This window comes from Molothrus aeneus, chromosome 1, assembly GCF_037042795.1.
Source record: "Molothrus aeneus isolate 106 chromosome 1, BPBGC_Maene_1.0, whole genome shotgun sequence".
NCBI classification, from domain to species: Eukaryota; Metazoa; Chordata; class Aves; order Passeriformes; family Icteridae; genus Molothrus; species Molothrus aeneus.
The window spans coordinates 94,916,499-94,942,090 of NC_089646.1; the positions used below are offsets into that span (position 1 = coordinate 94,916,499).

A 25,592-nucleotide genomic window follows, 5' to 3' on the forward strand; every position below is an offset into this window, starting at 1 on the left:
TCTCCTGATGACACAACATTTTTTAGTAGACCGTATCTTATTTAAACAGCTTTTAGCATTCTTCAAGGGTGTGGCACAGAGCCCAAAGGAGAGAACACCTAGGTTTGCAGTTCATTGACTTGGCACTGACAGTGTGCACAGAGTTTACCAACTAGAAGTGACAATTCACAGTGCTATTCAGCCAGTTAGCCACTGGCTAATCTGCTAAATTTATGGCACAGCAATGCCAGTTCTCTTGTGGGTTGTAAAGAGTGTAAGAATGTGTTAAAAACAAAGAGTTGCTGTGGCCTGAAGCCTTCATTGAAGCAAAGTGGAGCACCCCGGACTTTACCAGTGTCTTGGGAAAGATCTGAAATGAATGAACAAAATTTAAAACAGCAAAGTACCACATAGGACACTGGTGAGAGAGGGTATCTCCTTGTCCTGTACCTAAGGGTTATAGTACATAATTTAATTATTCTGTGCATAATAGGAAATCCCCACAGAATATGGCTAAATTTGTAGTAAAGATATCTGTGGGATTTTAAATACATATTTAGATTTAATCGTTTGAAGCCACTGGCAGTTGTAAGACTAATACAATTATGAACAATCTGATTGTTCTGGATATTTTTCAGCATGGGGAAAAGAGGTAAAACAAACTTTTGATGTCCTCAAAGCTCAGTTTCTCTGCAGTTTACAAATTCCTTTCATATGGCTTTAAAGATTTGTAGATTTGGGTCTCAGATAACAGCAAGTGAACCTGCCTGACCGATCAGTTATTTCATCATTTGCTTACTGAGAGGAAACATAGTGGAGAAGAAGACACGACTGTGCGAGCTGGAGTCTTAATAGTTGAAACACTTCTAACAAAATGAGGAGAGGCAGCATATTTTAGGAATTGCCTGAAGAGGGAGCCATTGTTATGGGACAAGTAGCAACTAAGGCAGAATCACTGTTAATCTAAGAAAAAAAACATACCTGTACCAAAAATAATTAATTTTATTTTGCAGTTATAAGCTGTATTTATTAAATGTTTACATCCGTACATTTAATGTTCTGGCTTAGGTATATACAGAATTCTAAAGTTGTGCTGAAAAGTGGTTCTGTGTTCTGAAATCGTTCCACTAATAAAGATATATTAGAATGCAAGCTGAATAAGTCAATGAGTAATTAACAATAATTTAATTTGTTAATAGATTAGTTTATCAATAGATTGTAAATATAGACTATATTTATTTTCTAACTGAATATGACACTAGGAATGATTCTGCAGTTGCTATATTTCTACCACACCAAAATACTGATTCTGCTAGAATGGTTACTCATTCCAAGAGTAGTACCAGCACTTTACTTGGCTGTGTAACTTAAACTCTCCCTACCTTTCCTACTCAATATTTTGTGTTTGCTCCTGTACAGAAAACACACACAGCTTTGTAACTACTACTACCAGAAGTCAGACATTCAGCAGCATAAAGGCAGTCACCATAATGCTACTTACCAACTCTGAATCAGGGGATTTCCCACCAGATTTGTTGAGAAAAAATAACCCATGGCTCAATGATGATCTCATAGGTAGAATGTCACTGGCAGGCCCTCCAAAGGACATGGTGGTGTCTGTAGGATATCAACTTATCAACATCAACCCGTAAGGGTTCCTTAACCACCACTGATTTTTCACTGAGTAGCAAATTTTGTAAGAAGAGTTGCATGTATCTTTAGTTTGCAGTTCCAACCCCTAAGAAAACATGAAACAGAATAATTAGGATGTAAACACCAAGAATCTTTTCAGTCTCAATTACCTATACATATATATATACACGTGTATATACTTTCCCTTTTTTAATGCAAGTTATTTTGCCCATTTTTCAAGGTGTGTGATTCAAGAAGCAAAGTGCAATATTCCAGTTTGACCTGCTGCTGCACGCTGTTCTAACTGATGGAATTTGGTTGAATCGGCATCCTTGGAGGGATTTAAAGGATGTGTAGATGTGGCACTTGGGGACTTAGGGTTTAGTGGTGGACTTGGCCCTGCTGGGGAAATTGTTAACGTCTTTGAAATGGGTTTTAATGTCTCTGCTGACTTGGGGCAGCAGGTTTGTTGCAGAGCCCAGGCAGTTCTGCTCCTGAAGCAGACAAGCCTGAGTTTCTGAGATTTGGGGTAAAATAGTTGGTTCAAGGGGGGAATATGCAGTAGGCAGGGGCAGGATTTACCTTCCTAGTGCTTCAGCCAGGGGGGAAAGGAATCTGGGCAACGTGCGGCCGGGAATTTGGAATAAAAGGAGGCTGGATTTTCCTGACAGACTCGATAAAGTCTTTTTTAACACTGGACAATTTCACTGAACAATTCTATGAATCGGCCGTGGTCCTGTGATCCTGGTCGCTCGCTGGTGCAGCACCACTGTGATCCATGGCTCAGCTGTTCCGGCACTGGCTCGGCCGAAGGGCGGCCGGGGCAGAAGGCAGGTTCTGTGTTCTGGCCGGCTCGGCAGGGTCACAGCGGGACCAGGGCACGGCCAGCGCCACAGCTGAGCACGGATGGGCTGGCTGAGGCCGGGTGGCTGCAGCTGCGATGTGGTTTTGTGGGGAGCTGTCCCTGTGGAGGGAACAGTGACGGCAATTCCGTGCCCGCTGCCCCTGGTGTCCAAAGGGATGGAGAGCGAGCCTGCACAGCCCCGCTCCGCGGCCGGGCAGCCACGACAGCTCTGGGAAGCCGAGGAGGAGTGGCCGCGTCAGGGCACAGCTGCACCTTTGTGCCACCGAGGTCACACTGCCCGTGGCACCCGTGCCCACTCTGTCATTAAAGTTGCACCTTCTGACTCACGTCGTGTTACCCGCTGGGTTCGCTGCCCAGGCGTGCCTAGGAACTTGTTTGAAGTATAAGTAGTTAACCATTTTTACATTAACAAAATGCTCACCCACTGCTAGGTACCTTTTGTTAATTTTTTTTTGTTGTGATATAAAGAACCTTATGCAGGCAGGTAAAAATGTAGTAAAAAATGTGTGGTTTCCCAACTTTTCCTGCTACTGTAAGTGCAATATAAATGAGAAAAATAAGAAGGAAAGCACCTGAGCTTTAATGGAACACCTACAAAGGATTAGTTTGAATTTCTTATAATTACATAAAATCTGGGGGGGGGGAAATATTTTTGAGCTGCGTGAAGTGATTGAAAGGGTTTTTTGCAATTAAAATACTTTTATAGGAGTTTAAGTTTACAGATAGAAGTTGCAAGAATATGAAGAAAAACAAGATAGTGCTTGAAGTTCCCCCACTTAACAAAAGAAAGTAAGAGTGACTGCAAATCCTTTCATTTGGCCCTCAAATGAAGCATCATCCAGGCCTAGTCTTGCCAGTAGTATTAAAGGCTTTCTATTAGCCTGCAGCACAGAAGAATGGGGGCCTGCATGTGCACAGAGAGGTGTCTTCACAGAGGCACTTGAAGAGTCACATGTGATCTTTCATCAGATCCCATGAATAATTATTTGTCCTGAATAAATCATCCTGAATAATCTGAATTGTTTCTCTAAAGTCAAGTTACAGTCCAGGTGAGGGGTGGTAAGAGAACTGTGTAACATCTATGAGATGTAGAAGTCTAAAACAGTAGTGATACAGCTGTCTGCTCAGTGTCACAGTAGCCAACATCTAAAAAATAAATAGTAATAAATGGTCATAGAAAGCTATCGTATATAAGCACCAACAACTAAACTGTTTTGCATACACAATACAAATCATGCAGGCAGGAGACCTCACGTATGTCTCCGTGCATGCAGCTTTCTAGATACAAACATCAATATCAATATACCAATAAATCAGATGTGGGTTTTTTTTCCATGCTGACAAATAACTGACGTTACTTGAAGCACACAGGCAGAAATTTTGCATATGAACATTATCTTTAAGTCTTCAGGCTGTTCCCTCCAGACAATCCCATGTTAAGATACACAAGCGCCTCTAGAACACTGCAGGTGAAATATCTTTTTTCCTGGGCCCATACACTTTGGTGTGCATTTTATAAGGGTGATTTTCATGGTTTTGGATAACTGTCATGGTTTTGTCTGTTTACTTGTTATTTTGTTTAAAATGGACTTTTCATTCCACTGTTTTTCAATAAAAAGTGGACTATATATAAATTTTGGTGTCCAGTAGCCCTCAAAAAAGGGAGCTCTAGAAGAGTGTACTTCCAGGATCTTACTGGTCCTTCCACTGTGATTAAAAGAAACTTTCTCTTTTGAAGTTGTTACTGGAATGTTACGGTTGCTGCCAAATTGAGGATATTAACTCTGCCTATGGAATTTGATGGCTTGTCAGGAAGGCAGTAATGCATAGGAGACTAGTAAAGCAGTACTAGCTCTTGGATTTCTAATTGTAAAAAAAAAAAAGAGTGATGCAAACCTACATGAAATTCATATGAGAGCTCTGCTGCCAATTGTTTCTTCATGCCAGAAGAGTATATGTCAGGAGCATGTCATGTTGAATATTTTCAGTTTTCTATTACAGAGATTTTACAGTTTCAATTCTAAGCTCCCCTTCAGTTCCATAAATAAATTTTAAAAAGCATGATATTTGAATTATTCTTACAGATACAACAAAAAGAAAGAAGAAAATTGTAATTGTATTGGAAGGATGGGGAACATGCAATTGGCCAACATGTCATGTTATTTCACAGTAAGAGATCATCAAAATGATTTTGAGACAGGTAGCAAAATCAGCATTATCCACACATATATCCACAACATCTGATTTCATTTAACTACGGATATGTTTAAGTCTGTCTGGAGGGTAACTCTGCCAAACTTTCAAGGATTTAGTTTTCTTGTACTGTGGGTTTTTAATAAAAATTCATCTAATTTTAATAATAATTTACTGCAGTGAAATGAGAGTCATTTATTACCATGTATTGTCTCTTATGTGTGAAGATGTCCAGCTTGCCAGAATTTACAGCTCTGTGACTGTATAATTAATCTCTTGCAAACTCACAAAGCAAATTTCTCAAATAGACATGTATCTCAAATACAAGCATCAAGTACATTATGCATCAATACATTAAAATTTAATGTAGTAGCAGATCAGAAAATAATATGCAAAAAATCTTTGCTACATGAAATAGAGATTTAATCCTTATTTTTCATCTTCACTAAGTCAACATATTATCCACCTGACACATGCATCCTAGTCCTGTTAGAACTACATCCACTGAAATAAGAATGTGTTTATACTGTTAGTTCTAAAGGAAGAATTTTCTGGTTACACACTAAAATTCTCAAACACTCATCAAGTAAGGAATGTGACCTTTTTTCTTTGCTGTTGGGATGCACCTTATGCAGGGTGGACTTTGTAGCTTAAGCAAGGTTTTGTTTGGCTTTTATCCCCTCCCAAGAGTAAAGTTTCTTAGCAAAAATAATCCAAATTTCACACCTGTGGAAATGTGTTTGCACTTTCACTTAACTCTTTCACAAGTACACAGCTGTTGCTCCTGCCTTGAGGAGTGAATGTGGCATGTTTCACTCAAAGAACCTGAGTGAAATTGCATAACAAAATAGAAGCACGTTTTCAGATAGCATTTACAATTTTTAAAACTCTGTGAGAGCTGATAAAGTAACTAGGAACTGTCTCCATTGTCCTCCATCCAAACAACTCATTCCATGTGACAACCAGCTGAAAACTGGGAGCTGCTGATCCTCCCATTACAACAGACAGCGACTCACCTCCTTGGAAAGTAGTGGAAATGTTGAAATGACTTCTAAGTGACTTCAGGAAGGAGACTCGCACTGGTTCAAGTTCATAGCTAAAAAAAAATATGAAAAGAGGTTTCAAGATTGCATACCACCATGCTTGTGTTGTTAGCAGATAATTTTGAATTTCCTGGTCTACTTTTATGTAATCTAATGTAGCAGCATTGCAGGAAAACCCTTGCTACATATTTGTCGAAATTATCTGCAACACGGAGGTGTTCTTCATAGACTGTTCTGAAGAACGCAAGTGAGAAAATTACTGAAATATTTGGCAGTGGAGCAAACCAGACAAATATGCACTCTGTTAATAAGGAACTGTTTATATTTTTCTATTCATATATTTGTTTAAAATATTTATTGACACACCTCCTAAAGGGCACAATGTATCTCCAGCTCCAAATACAGATATACATGGAGTTGGACTCAATGATCCTTATGGGTACCTTCCAATTCTAGATATTCTATGATACAAGGTGAAGACTTGAAAATCAGTTAAGCTTCACCTTGGAGCAATAAGTGTTTAACTTTCCATGTTCCTCGCAGCTGGAATGTTGCAGCCGAAACAAGGGAACTCAGGGGTCTCTTTGGCACCAGCCACTGTGGCATGGGCCTCTGTGTCACACATAAAAGCACAGTTGCACAATCTTCCCTGTCTAAATATGGACTATGAACGTCCTTAACTAGCAAGGCATTTTAGAACATTTTGTGAAACAAGCCAAATGCTCTATTCTGAAAGGAATAACTAGCAGGAGTCAAAGTTAAACTTCTTGAGAGTAGTGTTACTGAAAAGTAAAACCATAACTACATGAGTAAGCCTAATTTCCACTTTCACAGGCTAAGCAGATGATGACCTGATTAGTTCTCAGTCTCAGGAGGTTGCTCATTTCTCTATGCCTTCAGCTCCTATTGTCAGCATCTTTTCTCCATGATTTTAGCTGACACACTTTTCAGTCTTCTCTTTTAAAACATTACTTAAGGATTAAAAACTATGTTTATCTAATATAAAAAGCAACTTTCACACTTAAACCCACTGATTTGAAATGGAAATTAAAATGTTCTAATTTATTCTTTCACATTAATAATCAGTAGAAAAATATGTTCCCACTCTTGAGTGTTCAGTTCTCTACAACGCAGATGTACAGCCTACAAGAAAAAGGAAAACTTGTGCCAAGTCTTCCTCTACCAGGGAAACGGGCAGAACTTGACCAGCTATGTACAGGCACCTAGTACTGTTAGGTGTGCTCTGGGGTCTGTGAAACACTGGCACAGGCTGCCCAGAGAGGTGGTTGGATGCACCATCCCTGGATCATTCGAGGTCAGCTTGGATAGTGCTCTGAGTAGCCTGATCTGCTTGATCCTGCTCATTGCAGTGGGCTTGGACTAGATGGTTTCCAAAGGTCTCTTCCAGCCCAAACGATTCTATAATTTTATGATCCTTAAGGTCCTTTCCAACCAAAATCCTTTTATTATCCTATGATCCAGGTCTTGATATCTGTATCAAGCTTTCAGAGATACAGATGCTTCTTTTGGACATCCCCACAATGTTGTTTTCCCATTATTCAGTCATTAGTAAGAAAAAACCTGAATCAAAATTGACAAGATTTTTTCTTTTTTAAATCAATGACTGGATTAGATCTTGGAAGTGTACATATATATACAGCTACATACATGCATATGTAGACACACAAATTGTACATATGATTTCTGCAGTTAGTTGGTCACAATTTGAGAATATCTAATGTGCTCTGACTTTGATGTGGCTAACGAAGAGAAGCAAACCTTAATTTTATTTCTAACACTAGTATTGTAGAGTTATCTTTAATTTACTGTGGCAAGAAATAGCTGTTATTGCAACCAAGAAGAAACATTTCTAGAAATGTTATATAACACTACAGACCTTAGAAAAATGCATTTCTTTTTTTTTTTTTACAAGGCTGATGAGATGCTGCCCAATATTTAAAAAAAAAAAAAAAGAAATAAAGGAAAGACAGGGTGGATACTCATTCTTGGTCTAAGAAGCAAAGTGGAGCTCTCAATACTCCTGTGCACAGGAGTTGCTTTCTCAATGCTTTCTTTCTTTCATGGACAGGAGAATCTGAAATTGAAGTTTTATGCTCCTTCTCTCCTCTGGGACTGAAGGAGGCATGGAGATGGTCTGCATAATTCAGTGGCCCCACTGTACATAGTTTTAACTTGACAGTAAGTGGCTATTTCCGAGCAGAACCTTGTTTCAGTGCACTGCTCTGAGAGTATCTGTGCTTATAAAATGATGCCTTTTTTTGGCTCCATTTTATTTGTCATTCCAAAGAGCAACAGTAAAAAATAAATAAGCCCATCTTCCATTCCAACTTCATAACGTTGTAGAACACGTAGCATATATTATAGTGGTATTTCAGAGCAGTCATATTCCTAAAACACAGTCTCCATCCCTTTTTTGTGAAGAAATCTGCCACCTCCATCTCACCAATTTTTCAGCTCTTCTGCCAAAAGGGTCATATTTATGCACAGATGTTTCTTTCCATTATTTTTTAAGCTAATTTGGGGATGGTTCTGTACAGGACTAAAACTTTGTCATGATGCTCCTTGTGGGTCTCTCCTAACTTGGCATATTCTGTGAGTCTGTGATTCTGTAACTTGTAAAACCACTGCAATCCCAGAGATTGCAATGTTTTATGTCAACTACATGTCTTGAAATATTTCAGCAAAATTCCCTCATGTACCTCTATGGTGTGATAGCTTTTCAGCATGGGCCAACCTGCCCTGAGTCCTGTGCAGACACTGGAGTACTCACCCTTGCAACATTCATTACCATGCTGGTTCCTAAATGCTTTCTTCAGGTGAAGGGAACTGAGAGCCACAGAGAATTATTCTGCAGGTTGATAATACACAAAGCAGAGTCTCCTGGTCTTTGAGGCTTTTGTTCCTTATTCTGGAGTACCCTGCAGTTCTGCAGTCAGCAGTGAAGTAAGACACTGAGCTGAGTCCTCCTTTCCCCCTTGAACACCATCAGCAGCCAGAGCCAGAATCCTTACTCAGCTCTTGCAGCTGAACTGTCTCACAGTCTCAGCTAGGGCTGAAAACGGGTGTTTATTGAGAATGTACCTTTATTTTCTTCTATTGTCTCTGTATCCACATCTTTGTTCTTGCAGATTTTTACAGGGAGGTAACAGGAGAAAAAGAAAGCATCCCAAGTACTGTATGCAATTTACTTAATGTAATTTTTTTAAACAGTAGGGATAACACTACTGGTTCCATTGGTTTGGTTGTGTGTGAATTATGTTAGAGTGAAAATCACATTTTAAAGTTTAAAAAAATCTAGATTTGAATTATAAGCTTTGTGCTGGATGTTTTGCCTTAACAGCAATCAGAGCTCTCAACTAGTTTGTTTTTATTTCAAAATATATAATTTGCTTTCAACTTAATTATTAATGTAAACTGATGCTTTAAAAGTTGCTTATTGGGTGAGAAAATACTGTTCTGATGACAGACTTTGGCCAGAACAGATGTTTACAAAAATTTCTTTCTATTGTATGGAAAGAAAGTCACATAAAGAAAACATTAAGTGATTCTTAAAACTACTCACAGCATAGTTAGAGGTGATTTGGATAAGAGGGAAGGCAGAATCCAGACTGGGAAATGTTTATTTATTGTTGTAGTTCTACTTACCTCAGTGATTATACCCATAAATAGATAATAATAGGCAAATCTTCACATCAAACTCAACAAGAACATTTCATTGCACTTCCTATTTAAAACCTTCAGTGAAGGACAAAGAAAGAGATTAGTTTGACAGTAGATCTTTCTTCAAAGAAGTAGGTAAGTAAAATTTTGTATATAGTTAGGAGGAAATTGCAGTGTGTATTGCTCATATTCAGAAACTGGAATGTGAGCTAGGCAGCATGAAGAGTGATACTACAAAACAGAAATAAAGTCATGTTGATAAAATGCATGTATATATTCCCTTTGTCTTGAAGTTTAAAACTAAAATGTCATGTGTTCCATTCAGCAAGAATAAATTATCCCTAACCCTATTTTACAGCATTAGGGATAAGAGCACTTGATGGACCATATAACAAATGCATGCCATTTAGTAGAATGCCAGGAAATAGCACAGCATTTATTATTTTCCCCACCAATTCACAGCCACTGAATATGTGATTTATATGTTTTATTTAAATTAGAAAATTTAAGAAAGTGTTTTGCTGATTTTCTTGATATGGTCTGTCAGTTGATAGTCTCTGTGGGGGAAGTTTCATTTAAGTTCCGATGTAGCTTTGATATCTCCAGGAAAAAAGCTGCAAACAATTTGGTTCCTTCAATATAGTTGTGTCTGTGAAGAAGGAAAGAAACACAATGAAGTCTTGTCAGGCTGTCCTTGCAAAATTAGGAACGTAGTCCAGTGAAGTTTTCGGAGTCTTCATAGGAATTTGCAATATTGGTAACCCCCGAAAATTACCAAGTGCACAGAAGTGCTGGACATCCTTCAATCTGGTACTCCTCTGGATTTACTTCAGAAAACTATTTTCCAGGTTTACATACCCAAATTGGTATTACCTGTAGCCAGCAGCGTTGAGGCTTTAATGAGGAGAGACAAAAAGTAATTTGAGAATTATTGTAGGATTCTCCTCTCTCCAGAGTTCAGCATGTATTGACTCAGAGACTGCACAAGTGTTCAGGCAACACACTGAGTAGTGGCTTACCATGGTGCCTCCAACAATAAACACCAGTGACAGGTTTAAGCTATTTTTTGTATAATTATGCTAGTTGTGGTCCCTGGACTATAAATAACTCTTTATAGCTGTTTATACTGAAAACCACCAAAATCCTAACAGAACTGTGAGTGTCTGTGACTTGTGCACTTCAAAACAGATGCTGTGATGGAAGAGTGCCCATCCACACCATCATCTTCATTGCTAGAGAAATGAAAATTGCCAATGCAATGAATTTAAAGACTAAGTAGACACCCAGTGAAAAGTGTATAATGGTATGCTTTAGACTGGGAATTTTCCTTTCTTGCTTAGCACAACATCTAGTGTGCTGGAGATAGTAGGTTTGGGCTGCAATGCACAGCAAAGCTTCCCATCTGGGCATGCTCATTCATGGGTCCCAAGGGACTTCAGTTGCCCCCCCTTCTCTAGTAGCAGAAACTGACAAAGGAAATAAACCTGCTTATTTTCTCATTTTGGGAATGCTCCCCAGCATCGGCCGCTGCAATCGGAAGCATCATCACACTTTTCTGTGTTACAGTCTGAAACATTCTGGCAACAGGAATTGTTGAGCCATCACGGATGAAATCTGGACCTTCTCCAAAAACTGAAATATATTGGAAAAATGAATTAATAAATAGGTGTAATCCAGGTGGTTTTCTCTGCTATCATAGATTTAAGGAAAGAGCTGATACTAAGAGCTTCTGAGTAGAAATGGGTTTGAGGGTGAAGCCAATTGTTCTCACAAATCAGTTCTGCTCTATAAATCTCTGGTTTCTTATCAATACAAAAATAAGTAAACGAGGCCTTTTGGCTACTCCTATAAAACATATCAAAATTTAACAAGGTATGGAAGATGCTGATGAGTTGTTCTATCAAAACCAATGAGATTTGTAAGAGTAAGAGGCTGCAGCACTGAATTGGGAAATCTGCTTTGCCTTATTGTTGAGCACAATGCCCTTGCACACCTACAGACACACTAAGAACTGGGGGAAAAAAAAAGGAACACACCTGTTTTTATTGCCCTTCTTGCTGCTTTATATAGTAGATCATTAAAATCAGCAAGCCAGGGCTTTACACCCAAAGGCATGGACACTTTCAGTTTGTTTGGACTGTTCCTCTTGGAAAAGACACCCTCCAAGTGGTCCACCACCTGTAGGGAAAATACTTTTAAAAAAAGCTTTCATCTTGCCACTTGAGCTTATACCCACATTTCTACTTCTCTTGGAAAGAAATAATTGCTAAAAACATTCAGTGTACTACAAGTCTAGGTTTGCAAGGTGCTAAGAGAGACTGAGTTTACACAGTAGTGGCCAAAGAAAAGATTTGTATCTTACCTGTTTTTTCACAACTGAAAGGTCCATGTTGGGGACCTGACGGATTGAGAATTTGCCAATTACTTTTGCTGGAATGACTGTTTTAATGCCTGGTTCATGGAAAGCTCCTTCAATCCCATGAATAGAGAGAGAGGGGTAACGCCACAGGTGTAGAAGTATTTCTTCCTTTAAAAAAAATTCAAAATAGAATTAACAGAATTAAAATAGAATATTAACAAGCCACAATTTATGTAAACAAGCTTTTTCCATCCTAAAATTTGTATTTGGAGACCTCTGTATTTTAAAGATATTTGATTTTTTTTATTTAAACCCATGCACGTGTATTTTTCTTTTTAAAAATTACTACTACTTTCAGTCATAGAACGATTTGGATGGTAATAGTTTTTCTTAAAATGTGAGAAAAATAGAGCATTGTTTTAAAAATCTTCAAAGCAAATTTTCATAGTGAAAAGTAATATCAGAACAACTTCTGATCTGACTGCATGTTTATCCTGGAACTTGTCACTGGAAAAACCACAAAGCCAGATCCAACCCAGATGATACCAGTGAAGAAATTCTACCAATGAACGCTAAGAAGCACAATAGGAAAGATTATAATTTTCAGTAACTAAGTTTTCCTGGAGAAGATGCAGAGGGAAAATAAAATATTATGATTATCATTCTAAGGAAATAGGAGAAATGTATAAATTATAAACTGGTCTTCATGCAGAACTTCAGGGTGCTGCTGCTTTCCTTCAGTTTTATGAGACTAGACCTTTATCTATACTTAAAATTAACATCAATTCATCCTCATACAGGTAAAGCATCAAAACTCAGTGTAGTCACATTTTACTTTTGTATTACTGATTCTTACAGTCTAGCTTTAGGTAATTTGAAAGCTATAAAAGCATCCCTGTTAGCAGAACCTACACTACAATAATTATGTTAGTTATAAAAAAATCAATCAACTCCTTTCTCCCAGCTGCCACTCTTATGCAGAGAAATCTTTCCGAGCCAGCCCTTACCTGCTGGCTTTTTATTTAGGATATAATTTTTAATTGCTGCTAAGGAGAAGCTTGTAGCTTTGGATGCTTTTTATGGCAGGCCTGGCAGACATCAAAATCTGTATTAAATAAAAACCATCCAAAACATATCTGCCTAAGGCTGCCTCCCATTTTTTCAGAGCTGAATACAACTTCTTTCCTACTATGTAACCTAAATGTAGGCATTTTAATTCATGTTTTATTTGGCTGATTAGGCTTAGGGGGAGGGAAGGGGTAGGCAAGGAAGGGAGACTTACACTGTTAGTTTTGCATCATTACTTTAATTGATTGTTCATATTTCAGGTCACTTTCCCCAGATGCAGTGCTTTACATTTTCAGCAGACTGATTTTATTTACCTTTTACTTCCCAGCGCTCCTTTATTTTATTTTGAGCTTGCCATTGACTGAAAATATCTTTCAGTTTGGCTTTATATATAAATGCTACAAATAGGTGATTTAAATTCTTTCTGCTGAGTATTCACAAAGATATTATGTTACCTTGGTGCCATAGAGGAATTTTTTCACACCACAGTTATTTCTATGTTCCTCTAGATCAAATTCAATCGATTCATACAACTTCCTTTCCTCTTCTGTCAGGGCAGCAACACTGTCGTAGATTCCAGGAATCTGAATATGACCCGTGGAATCCACAAGGCTGTCTACAAAATAAGATACAGATATCAGTACAAGGGGAGCCTCTATTTCTTCCCCTTAGCAGTCATGACACCTTTTCCCTTCTGCCTAGCTCTTTACCAAATGAGTGAGCCTCACAACTGTTTGCATCTGTCAAGCTGCTTCCCCAAACTTGATATATTTGCATATTTATTAAGAAAATCATTGAGCTGCTGTTTGTGTGTAGTGTGTGATGTGTCAGCCGAGCTTCTGACATGAAAACATCATCCTACTGGGATACAAAGCAGCATTAAAAAGTCAGGTTTTGCTATGTGTGCATGTATTAAAGTTGCCTGTAATGCTTAAATGTTCTTAATTGATGCGTGACTAACATCAGCTTAACATGTCTGAAGTCCTGGCCAAAACTGGCCTTACATTTTTCTCCTGAGAAGCTGAGAAGCCTAAGAAACTAAATGTAAACAATAATTATCTGATTGCTTGGAATGTGGTTTGGAGGATGCTTACCAACAAGTGCATCTTTGACTGGTTCCATGTGAATTGTTTTAACTTAATGACCAATCCTAGTCCAGCTGTGTCAGGACTCTGGTCAGTCTTGAGTTTTTATTATTCATTCTTTGCTAGCCTTCTAATATCTCCTTTCTCTTTCTTTAGTATAGTTTTAGTATATAATTTTCTTTTAATATAATATCATAATATAATATAATAAATCAGCCTTCTAAGAACTTGGAGTCAGATTCTCATCTCTCACCTCTCCTGGAGACCCTCACAACAACACCACAGCAATTGGTGACCACATCTAAGGATCTTTCTTTAATGAGTCTTACCTTACAACAACTAACCATGGCCCTGACCTTCACTGGGTGATGATGGGCATCTCTCCCCAGCTGCCCCTGAGCAGTGATGTGTGTTCTTACCCAGCAGCGCTATCAGGTCCAGCAGTGGCTCGTGAATGATGCCCCCAAAAGTTCCAGAGTGAAGGTCCTTGCTGCCACATTCAACCTGCAGCAAAACCACTGGTTACATGTGAACACTCACTACCTTATTCTTCTGTCTGCTGGGTCCAGTTTTTTTGAACAAGATCACAAATGAACAGTAAATGGTTGGGTTTTTTTCTAATTATTAAATAGAAAACATCATGTCAGGAACAATCTGCTTTGGCAGAGAAGATGGAGCTCCGTTGTCAACCACCACGAGAGAGAAATTCAGCTGTCTGTAGCACTCACACATTTGAGAGAAAGGGTCCTCCTCCACTCCCTCTTTTGCTTCAGTAAGATTAAAGACATCATACATTAAACATTTGCATATTATTACTGTTTCTAACATTGGAGAATAAATTCTTCAAGTTGTCTACCCTTTTTATTTAATGCAAAATCTTCTTTAAAAAAGGCAGAAAATAATCTTGTTTGATACTAAGAATATATGTCCAATCTTAATTCAAGATTGCAACAAATAAAAATTTATAGGTCTCTTGAATAAAAAGTTGTTAGAATAGAGGCATTTGAGTTATTAAATGTGCTCTTTTTCCAGACACATTTTCATACTTGAGTTTATCATAAAATATTTTCCTGCAAAGGACTTGTTTATTCTTCTCAAAACCTCATTACAGCTAACTGTCTACTAGCAGGGAGAGATCATTTTTGATGTTTTAATAGCATCATTTTTCTTAACCAAGACTTAGAAGAATTGAATCAAGGCTGCCAAGGCTCTTTCAGTTTAAAAAAAAAATTCATTCTTTTTCAGACATAAAGGTTAATGCAGATTTTTCTTTAGTTCTCAAGTTCTTTAATCTTCTCTCTGAATTCCTTTTATGCTTCATCAGGAAGCATTTCCAGATGAGAAATTTCTGCTCTTTATTTCACAGTAGCTCACATTGCCTGCTAAATATAGCATGTTGGCTACAGTGAAATTTTATCTACTCCTGTCAGTGCTTACAAAAATTTTGTGTGGCTTTTAAACCCAGAGATCCAACCAAACTGAGTCCCTTTAGGCTGATTCATTATACCGAGCAGTATCTGCTGCAAAAGAGCAGGGCAGCAGAAATGATGGTTTTGGAGAGAGTTGGAGAGGCAGGTGTAGGGATGGTGTCCATGAGAACAGAGAGAGAAATGAGAAGAGACTGGCAGGGTGGCAGGAGAGTAATGGGATAGGAAAGGGATCAAGGGTAAAAATGATTGAAGAGAAGTTAATGGAAGTAAATAAGGCTAATGGAAATGAAATGAGGAGGGGAATCTGCAGAAGCCAAAAGGGATGCAGAAGAAAGCTCTGTACTTGTAAATATTAAGCTTTCCTTCAGTCTTTCTCTGCATGCAGGTGTAAGTACAGCTACATCATCCCTGTCTGTCAGAGGCTCAGCTGGAGTGAACCTGTGTCCTTTACCTCCACAAAGAAGCAGGCGTTGCCCCGACTCCCATAGGTAAGGGCAGGCTTCTTGTTGCTGAGCCACAGGTTGTCTGAAATTACAATATAATCAACATCAGAGAAGAAGCTCTGGTTTTCTTCCTCAAGTAGCTTCTCTAGCCCCAAGGATCCTGCTTCTTCCATGCCTTCAATTACAAACTTGAAGTTCACTGGCATAGCCTACATAAAAATTAGAAAAGTCTGGGTAAGAAACAAGCATTTTATTTTTTCTTTAAAAAAAAGCTTTAAAATTAGGAGCAGACTGGTTTGCTATGCGAATTGTGTTAGGATAAGAAAGATGTTGGATGAGTACATAGGATATATAGCTTGTTACATTAGAAAAGCCAGTGACAGACACATATAGGCTCCCAGAAAAACTTGTTCTTTTCCTCATGTTTTTATCTGCTATTCATTTTCAGAGGACAATAAGTGATGTCTTTTTTTCTTCTTTGCGTTTTCAGAAAACTTGCTGGAATGTCTCATTAAACAGGCTTTCTGTCAGAGCTGTTCAATATTCTAATTGCTTTGGAAATTATAACTGTCTAATAGCAATTGCATTTTCACAGAAAATTTCCTGCCCCTTACATTTCCACTGTTACTGCCCATGTGGGAGCCACTGGCTGTGGTTTTCCCAATGTTGTCTATCACCAGACTTATATGGTAATAAAAACATTGTCAGTTACTCTACTATAATTATCTTTTTAACACTCATAAATTTGCAAGCCTGCTGGTTGATAACGATGCATTTCCAAGAGTAATTAGGAGAACTTTTATTATGGAATAGTGGGAGTTGAAAATGCTGACACATCCCATAGGGGACATAAATTTCAACTTAGTTTCCTGTTGCAATTTGTTTTCTCATTTGAGGTTTTAAGATGTTTTCTCTTTTGATTCGCTGCTCAGATTAAAGGCAAGAACAAATATGTAAAATTAAATGAACTTGTGTCATGGATGGGTTCACTGATAAATCATCAGCTGGCCAAAGAAATTTTAGAAACAAACTTTTAATGAATATTATTTGATGGTCTGTGTTGTTTTCTAGAGAAAGGCTTCAAATTACAAAAAAATCTTTTTTTTTGCTTGTTTGTTAAAATGTCAAGATAGCTATTAGTGATTTGAAAAAACTAGAAAGATGTCAAATCCACAACCATATCCACTTACAACTAGTCTTTAGGCAAATATTGTGCGTTTTCAAGGGTTTGAGACCAAGGTCAATTCAGTACTATAGATGCAAGGAAAACATGTTTTCCAGAAGGCTGTAAGGGGACTTTAAAAAAATCAAGACTTAATGCTCAGTTTGTGCCATAATGTCATACAAGAGACAGAAAACTGTACAAACAGAATATGTCATTCAAATTCAGCTTAAAGGATGATAGTTAACCCAGTTACAAGCCTAAAATATATTTTTGGTTTACCTTGACCTTGGGGCTAAGACTACTCCAAAATTATTAAATTGTTTGAAGATGGCTATGTTCGTCATTGTAGAGATTTAGGCAAATGTCTGACCTCAGAAATCTGTCAGACTCTGTGTGATTGTATTCGTATTTGGAGAATGCACCCACTCAAAGTATTTGCTTTGATAAATCTGGACTGTTGGTGACATAACAGCCCATTGTGGATGAACATTTTTAGATGCTTAGTCCCTTCACACAGACACATAAATTGAAGGTATCTTGTAGGCAGACAAAACCAAAGATCAGCAGAATGTATCAGCAGAGATGAGTCTTCATCAGCATTCTGTAATGTCTGTTATTTTACCATTTTAAAAGCTCTCATAAGAACAGAACAATTATCAGAGCTGTGTAATGTATGTAATACATATTGAATGTATGTAATACATATTGAATTCTTCCCTGTGGGTTTTCCTCTGCAGGGCAATGGCAGCAAGAGTGTATTTACATTGCAGACAGACTGCTCAAAACAGGAATGCTCAAAGACAAACTATTACTGGAGTGGGACCAGTGCCCTAAGTGTTGTATCAGAAATAGTTAATATTTCAAATTGTATGTAGTCTGTTGGGACAGAGAGGTATCATCTTACTCAGGAATGCAAATGCATCCCTCAAGAGATATAATAAAAATAACAACAAATGATACTGAACAGTAAAAATTAGCAATAAAAATAAAAAAGTCATCATTGATACCTACTAATTTCAAGGCTCTGAATGTTTCCACTGCATTTATCCAAGCTAGGACTGGTCCCTTATTGTCTGTTGCTCCACGCCCATAGAGGTTTCCTTAAAAGGAAAAGAGGAAAGTTTTTAAGCAATCTTTGAATTTTCCCTCATCACTTCAATGTAATTGGCAAATTCCAGTTGCCACAGAAGCTTTAGTGATGGAGGGAAGAAGTCCCAAAAGTGTCAGGATTTCACTGACTCATTTTAAATAAGGTGATGAGTGTTTGGGCGCTTCCCAAAGGAACAGTAGACTTGTTTTTCCTCTTTCCTTCCTTTTATATGCATTATGTTGTGGTTTCTGCTACATGCCAATTTTTGAGCTTCAATTTTCTTCTCAGGAACTGTTTGTTCATACCAGATATGCCTGGAGGGTTTGCACAATATGCAGTTTCTGGACACATCATTCACACCAGCTAACAAGCAGCAAAACCCTACAGATAAATGCCATGGCAGAAATATGAAGCTACAAGTCTAAGTATTCAATTTCTTTTCTAACTGTACATCATATGTAGTTATCACTGTACAAACTGAAATCTGTGCCTGTGTATAAACTTCTGTAGCAGTCCCCACTGGATATACACTGGAATAAGGCAAAAAATTTATGCCAGTAAGGCTATTGGGAATTGATTCCAGATAATGAGAAAGGGCAATTCAGTGGTTATAGCCTGGGAATCAGGATTTCTGAGGTCTTACTTATCTGCTGACCCTCTATCCATTATTTTTGTTCCTTCAGTCAGCTGGCTGTGCTGGAAGGATAATTGCATTAAAGGGTCCTCACATTCTTCTACCACAAATGCTAATATTTCCACACCAAGTATTAGGCAGTCACTGATGGATCTCACTAGTCACAGAACAACCATCAAAGCTGAAAGCTGCTGGACACGTCCCAAAGATTTCCACAGAAATCTTCATGCTTTGGTTAAACAGACAGGAAACCTTCTCCCACACAGAACCTCAGTCACGTGTTCCAATAATGATACAAAACTTATGAGAAGATGCACACCATTGATTTCAGTCAGTGTGTAGGGGTCAGTGTCCCAGCCATCTTCCTTCTTGGCAGGCTGCACATCCACATGACCATAAAAACATACAGTGGGGTTTTGTGGATCCTTCCCCAGTTCTCCAAGAAGCACAGGAGGCAGTGGGAGGACTTGGCCATCAGGCAGCTGTGGAGGAAGGTTAGAAAAAGGCAACTAAGGAAAACCAAATCTTCTAAAACTTAGAAATGTACAAAAACAAAAACAAAAATGGAATTCTCAGTATTGAAAATACTTCTACACTCAATTGACTTTTATTTGATTAGGTGCACAAATCTGACTGACTCCAGTTCTAACCTATTCAAAGAAACTAAGATCTTTCTCCTCAACTGTTCATTTCCTGCTGGACCTTGTAGAAGTCTTCAAACATTTTATTGTCATAAATGCCCTCCTCACTAAGCTCTCACTTCCCAGCACCAGAGAAGACAGAGGGAACCTTGTGCTATGGAGTCTATTGGGACACTGAAATAGTCAAAAGCCACACAAATTAATTTGAGGTGGCTTTTTTTTTATTAAAACTAAGCTAAGGCTAAACCTCTAATGTGGCTCTGTGCAGAACAGAGCTCTGCATGGCCCAATTGCATTCTCTTCAACTATCAAATGACACAAACTGAAATATTAAAGTGTTGCTGTACTACGGGCTCCTTGTGCTAAGAATCAGAATCCTCACCGAAAGCATCAGAGAAAAGAAAAGAGAATCATGATTATTGAACTTTTGAATTCCTGTTAGATTAGGAATGTAACAGCCCAGGGCAGGAAAAAGCCCATGGCTACAGTAAACTAAGTTAATTAAAGACTAAGGTTTCTCAGAGATGAATTCTTCCCTATTGCTTTCCAACAATGAAAGAAAATAGTTTGGGTCACTTGGCAGAAGCTCTGAAAACCAAAGATGATGGTTTAGGTAGCTAACATCCCTACATGTTCTGTCTGACAACATTTTCTTTGTAAAAGCAACCTCCCTCATAAAGTAAGTTCAGTGACAAATGATGCATTAGTTCTGATGCTTCATTACAGACAAAAATTTAAAAACTAACCCCAGTAAAAAACTCAGTCCTTTTACTTCAATTAAAAGCATCAAACTCCCTCCTATCCACAGAACATCAATTTGCATTTGGATTGCCTCTGTGGTTCCCAGTATGCTCTCAGTTCTCAGACCTGATTTCAACAGGTGTCATGTAGGTACAGGACTATTGATAAATTTGTATCTAGCTTTCAAAGAACAACACTGTGTGATAACATACATGTACATAGCACTGAATACAATAGGTGGACCCTGGGTAGATATGATGTTTTAAGCCAAGAATCAGATAAGCACCTGATGTGACCCCAAGTTTACTAAATTAACAGTGGCTCCCAGAGTTGCAAGTCTGTCTGCTGCCAATGCCATCATATGCATTACTTCTTTCCTCAGGTGTGGTTGAATAGAATCACTTTCCACAGCCACCCATTCCTTCAGATCCTGCACAGGAAGAAAAGTGCATTTAGGTGATCCAGAATGTTATTGTCCTCAGCCCTTGTATCAGAAATCTCACACTAGAAGATGATTTCCTTTCTGTATCATCACAGCATTATCACAGTTGCTCTAAGGTTTCAGCATAGAGAAGAGTCCCTTAGATGTCTCCCCAGGGTTGAGATTCCCAATTTTCTAAACAGAGAGGGTGCTCACACTTAGGCATTCACATTGTCAACCCTGGATCTAAAATCCAGTGGAAGAGGAGGTAGACTAGATGCTGACTAGTTTGCATTATAGAAATTGCATTATGTACAGCTTACTTTGGTGGCTCTCATGAGGATTCACAAGTGCTCATTGACTCAATGCATAACTGATACTGACTGGATTAATTATGTTTCTGTCTTTTCACAGAGGGTTGACAAAAATGAAAGCACAAGCCAGCATGGGACCAAGACTCCTCTCCTTCTAAAGAGCAAACCTACAAGAATCAGTTCTGAAGCAGACAGGGTGAGCATCTTATCTGGCTTGCATGCCCCATGCCGGTGCATTTGGCTTAGTGGAGCCTCTCTCTGAACACACTCAAAGGATGCCCATGACCATCTCTTTTGCTGAAGTCCATGCAAGTCCCTCCTTCACCCCAGAGGTTCCCAGCAGCCTGCTCTCTTACAGCCTTGCTGCGTGAAGTGCATGTTGCCCTCCTGATGCCAGACCTGGAACCCTGCTCATTACCTTTGTGACAGGCACTTCTTCTCCTGCCAGAGGAGCCCAGGCCTCTGGAGCACCAGCTCTGTGCTCATTATTTCACTGCAATATAGGTCCTACCTTGATGAAATCACTTTGATGCGCATCAATGTACTGGAAGATTTCCATCTCCAATGCTGAAGAGGATGAGGGGGACATTACTGCCTTAGAGAGCAGCACAGGGCTGAAATGGTTGCTATCTGAAAGTTAAGGATAAAATTCAACATTGCAGACATCCTGCAATATACATTTCTTTTCAGCACTAAAAAGCAGAGACATTTACAAAGTGCTGAGATTATTTAAGTCTCGTTTAATCTCCTCAAGCCAGGAGAAAGTATACTCATTTTATCACATAAAAATTTCAATTGATTCACAGTCAAGATGCTGAAAGAAAAATTGAAAAAATGACCAAAGAGTGAACATCTTTAGTGTCAGCTTTATAAATAACTTCAGGGTAACATTTTCTACTGAAACATTTGTTGCATCAGTTTTTCAGTACAGAAGCATCAAATTGTATGTTCTGGGAAGACAACCCTGGGGCAAGACTTGCAGATACCAACAGCCCAGGGAACTCATCATTCTTTTGCTTCATTTCTAGAGTCATATAATATCCTGAAATGGAAGGGATCTACACAGATCTTTGAGTCCAGGACCTGTCCCTATACACACAATTCCAAGAATCCCACCATGTGCCTGAGAGCATTGTCCAAACACTCCTCAAACTCTGTCAGTCTTCGTGCTGTGACCACTTCCCTGGGGAGCCTGTGCCAGTGCCCAGCCACTCTCTGGGTGAAGAAGCTTTTCTTGATATCCTGCCTAAACCTCCCCTGGCTCAACTTCAGGCCATTCCCTTGGGTCCTGTCACTGGTGACCACAGAGAAGAGATCAGTGCCTGGCCCTCCTCTTCCCCACACAAGGAATTTCTGACTGCAATGAGGTCTCCCTTCAGTCTCCTTTACTCCAGGCTGAACAGACCAAGTCACCTCAGGTGTTCCTCATACAGCTTCCCCTCAAGACCCTTCACCATCTTCATAGTCGTCCTTTGGACACTCTCTAATGGTTTCATATCTTTCTTAAATTGTGGCACTCAAAACTGCCCCCAGCACTCGAGGTGAGGCTACTTCGGTGCAAAACAGAGCAGAACAATCCCCTCCCTTGCCCAGATGGTGATGCTGCACCCCAGGACTTGATTTTCCCCCAGACTGCCAGAAGAAGGCAGAAAAATGGATTCACTGACACACATCCAATATTTTACATGAATAAGGGAAAACAAGCCTGACACTAGAGAGTATTAGAAAACAAATAGCTCTTGTGGTTGATTAAGAGCAGTGACAATACTGAAACACTTGATAACTCTAGAATTCATTTACTACCTGCAAACCTCTCTGCCATCTTTTTTTCTTTTGACAAGATAAGGTTTTAAAGTGTGTTTTTCTTATTCCTCCAGTTTTCCTTTCATGTTTGCTTGAAGTTGTTGCTGTAGTGTCTTGAATTGGTTTTAGCAGAATAATCCTTGGATGGCTAAATACTTGGTTGGGCTAAATTCAGAACAGCTGCACAGCTGCTGTATCAGGCTGTGGTAGGATGGACTCCAAGGTCAAAACCCAATGCTTTTCTGAAGATATTCCATACTAATAACAAAAGGCATAGATGCAGATCTATCCATAACTCCTCAACTTTGATCCATTGCTAAGGTGATAGGCTATGGTAATATTAATAATTTCAATTATGTTTCTCTGACAGAGAAGGAAGACTGAAAACTCAAGCATGATGAACAAGATGAGGGAAACATTGTTCACTTAGGCTGGAGAGCCTGGCTGCATGAAGGATGGGCCCCATTTTCCAGGCTTCCCACAGAAGCAAGGTTACAAGGTTTGCTTCACTTCCTGAAGTGAAGCTTTGAGAAGGCCTCTGACAGTAAATTTAGTTCCCAGTGTCCAGTTCCTGACATCTCTTCACACTGGAAACACTGGTATTAAAACAGACCAAATGCTGATTTTGCAGGAGAGTAAATCTGCAAAGCACTGTTTTGGAGAAGACTTGTTAACCAAGCCAAGAAAATCCAAATTTGGAGGTGGTTTTTAGGATGGAGAGATGAAATTTAGCCATTGCCCATCACCTTGCCCATCACTTAAGGCTGGGGTTTAGCATTTTAAAAATATTTCTATATTTTAATAATAATATTTCTCTATTATTTCAATATAGAAATATTTTTAAAATACTAAACCCCAGCCTTAAGTGATGGGCAAAGTAGCATTTTCTTCTCACATTTTTTTCTCCATAAAACAGTTAACGCTGCCTCCAAGAGGTGGATCTAATCAATAATACCCTTCAAATATTTTCATCGCCAGCCACTGCAGCAGCAATTTGTCCTAAAGCAAAAGTGATGATTACAGGAATTTTTGAAGCAAGCATGGAAAAATCTGGACACTTTAGATGATATAAAGCAGCTTCTGGGATTTAGCAACAAAGACATGGTAGAGAATGAGGCTTTGATAATTTAGGTTACAGTTACCTTTGGATTGAGCTTCTTCAGGTAAGGCTTAAGAACAGGAGTCCTGCAATAAGCACCCTAAACTTAAAACCCCCAGTCTGGATATTTCTTCCAGCCTTGGACTGTGCAAGTGGCTGCAAATATTTGCCAACTGAAGCCCATTTTTCAGGGGGCAATAGGAAGGCAGAGTGTGGCCCACAGGCATGACCAGGGGGACTTCCCAGGCTGCACAGGGCAGAGGAGAGAAGACCATGAGCCCCAGACTGGGGTGATGGTAACAGAACCCTGGCGAACTGGACCCTGAGTTTCCTGGCACAGACAAGACACTGGCTCTTGCTGGGGTGGTACCTGGGTAGATACAGGAGGGCATCTGAGCCAAGACATTGCAGGTCATGTTCAAAAGGGGCTCAAGGTCCTTGAAGATGATCAGCATTAGGTAAAAGCTGAGCACAGAGGCCATTTATGTTATTTTATTCTGTTTTTGTCACTGTGCACTTTTGGGGGACTGGGCAGGCAATAGCTCGGCTTGTGCCACGTTGCTCAATCTCACTTCAGCCAGCAGTGTGTGCCAGGGGAGCAAAGTTTACCTTCAGGCTGGTGCTTTTGACTGATAAAGTGTATTCCACCTGGGAGCTGGGCACCACATGAGCTGAAGAAGAGGATGGGACTATGATGGGTGCATTTGTGAGGGGCTCTGGGAAAGTGCAAGGCACTGCACGTCCAGAAAAAAGACATAGAAATAGGAATGATACAGAGAGAATTCATCTGAAGGTGGGATGAGACCTGGTTTTGCTGGTCAAGAGATCCCAGGATTTCAATCAGCTGCTCATCTAGAGAGATATCAGGGCTCTTATCTTCCTTTACCACGAAGCTGGCTGGATGCCTCAGTTTCACACCTATTTCACTCATTTTTCTACCTTGTAATTTCCAAACCTCAATTTGGAAAACATTTACAACAGAGGCCACCGAATGCACCCTCGTTTAACCTTACTGTAGAAAACTAGACAGGCTTCTCATGTTTACTTATGTAAAAAAATAGATCTTTTGGTTATGCCATGCTTGACCAAGGAAGATCATAGCAGAGGTCAGAACATGTCTGCTAGAGGCACCAAGCTCGTGCAATGGATTTAAATATCAGTATCTCCATCACATATGATTTCCCCTCCCTCTAGACAAATCTTTTAGACAAATCTTTGATATTGCTGTATTCTATGCATTTTTCACTCTTAAAAAAATAGTGTATATATATATATATATATATATATATATATATATATATATATATAAATAAGTCACCTTTTGGTGACTTGAATAAATACATGACTTGAATAAATACATACCTGCTAATGTCAGAAGCACAAAAGGGCTGCTTGCTTTTACAGAGGATGTGTGCTGTGGTGCTGGTATCTTTCTCTTTTTGTCTCAGTTACGTGCAAATGACCTGGAAAGAGGCAGACAAGAGACGTAGGTCTTTGTCACGTTTCATTAGCATTTAACTGTTTAAGAAAATGAAACAAGAAGGCTAAAATGCTGTGAAGGAAAAAAACAAAAAAACCCCAACTAACCAAGCAAAATATCCTAGGGAAATTTGGAATTATTCTGTGATATTTTCCAAACAGACCAAACTTAAAGAAAAGACCATAGATTATCACAAAAATACTCTCATTAAAGTAAGGAACAGTGGCAAAGTTCAGGAAAATGAATGTGAGGAGATACCAAGTAGCAGAGTGCACAGAATATTAATAATTCAAACAAGAAATTAGGTAACAGCTATGTTTTGCTGTAGTAGAAGGAGGGAGGGAGGGGAGTAGCTGGAGGAACTTCATGTTAATCACTACTAATACACAAAGTGCTGCTCAGGAGCATTTGGATGGCAACTGGAAC

General features: G+C 39.0%; 1 protein-coding gene across 1 annotated transcript; it reads right to left on the reverse strand.

Annotated features, from left to right (window-relative positions):
• Positions 1 to 9,865: 9,865 nt before the first annotated feature.
• On the reverse strand, positions 9,866 to 25,142 carry CNDP1 (carnosine dipeptidase 1). Its single transcript, XM_066546119.1, has 12 exons — positions 25,049 to 25,142; positions 21,296 to 21,414; positions 20,336 to 20,479; positions 18,987 to 19,149; positions 17,955 to 18,043; positions 15,787 to 15,987; positions 14,325 to 14,409; positions 13,276 to 13,436; positions 11,756 to 11,920; positions 11,430 to 11,571; positions 10,878 to 11,025; positions 9,866 to 10,042 (listed from the first exon to the last, which is right to left on the reverse strand). The coding sequence occupies exons 2-12, from the start codon at positions 21,371 to 21,373 to the stop codon at positions 9,937 to 9,939; spliced, it is 1,482 nt and encodes a 493-aa protein (XP_066402216.1). The 5' UTR covers positions 21,374 to 21,414; positions 25,049 to 25,142; the 3' UTR covers positions 9,866 to 9,936.
• Between the last annotated feature and the right edge of the window lie 450 nt (positions 25,143 to 25,592).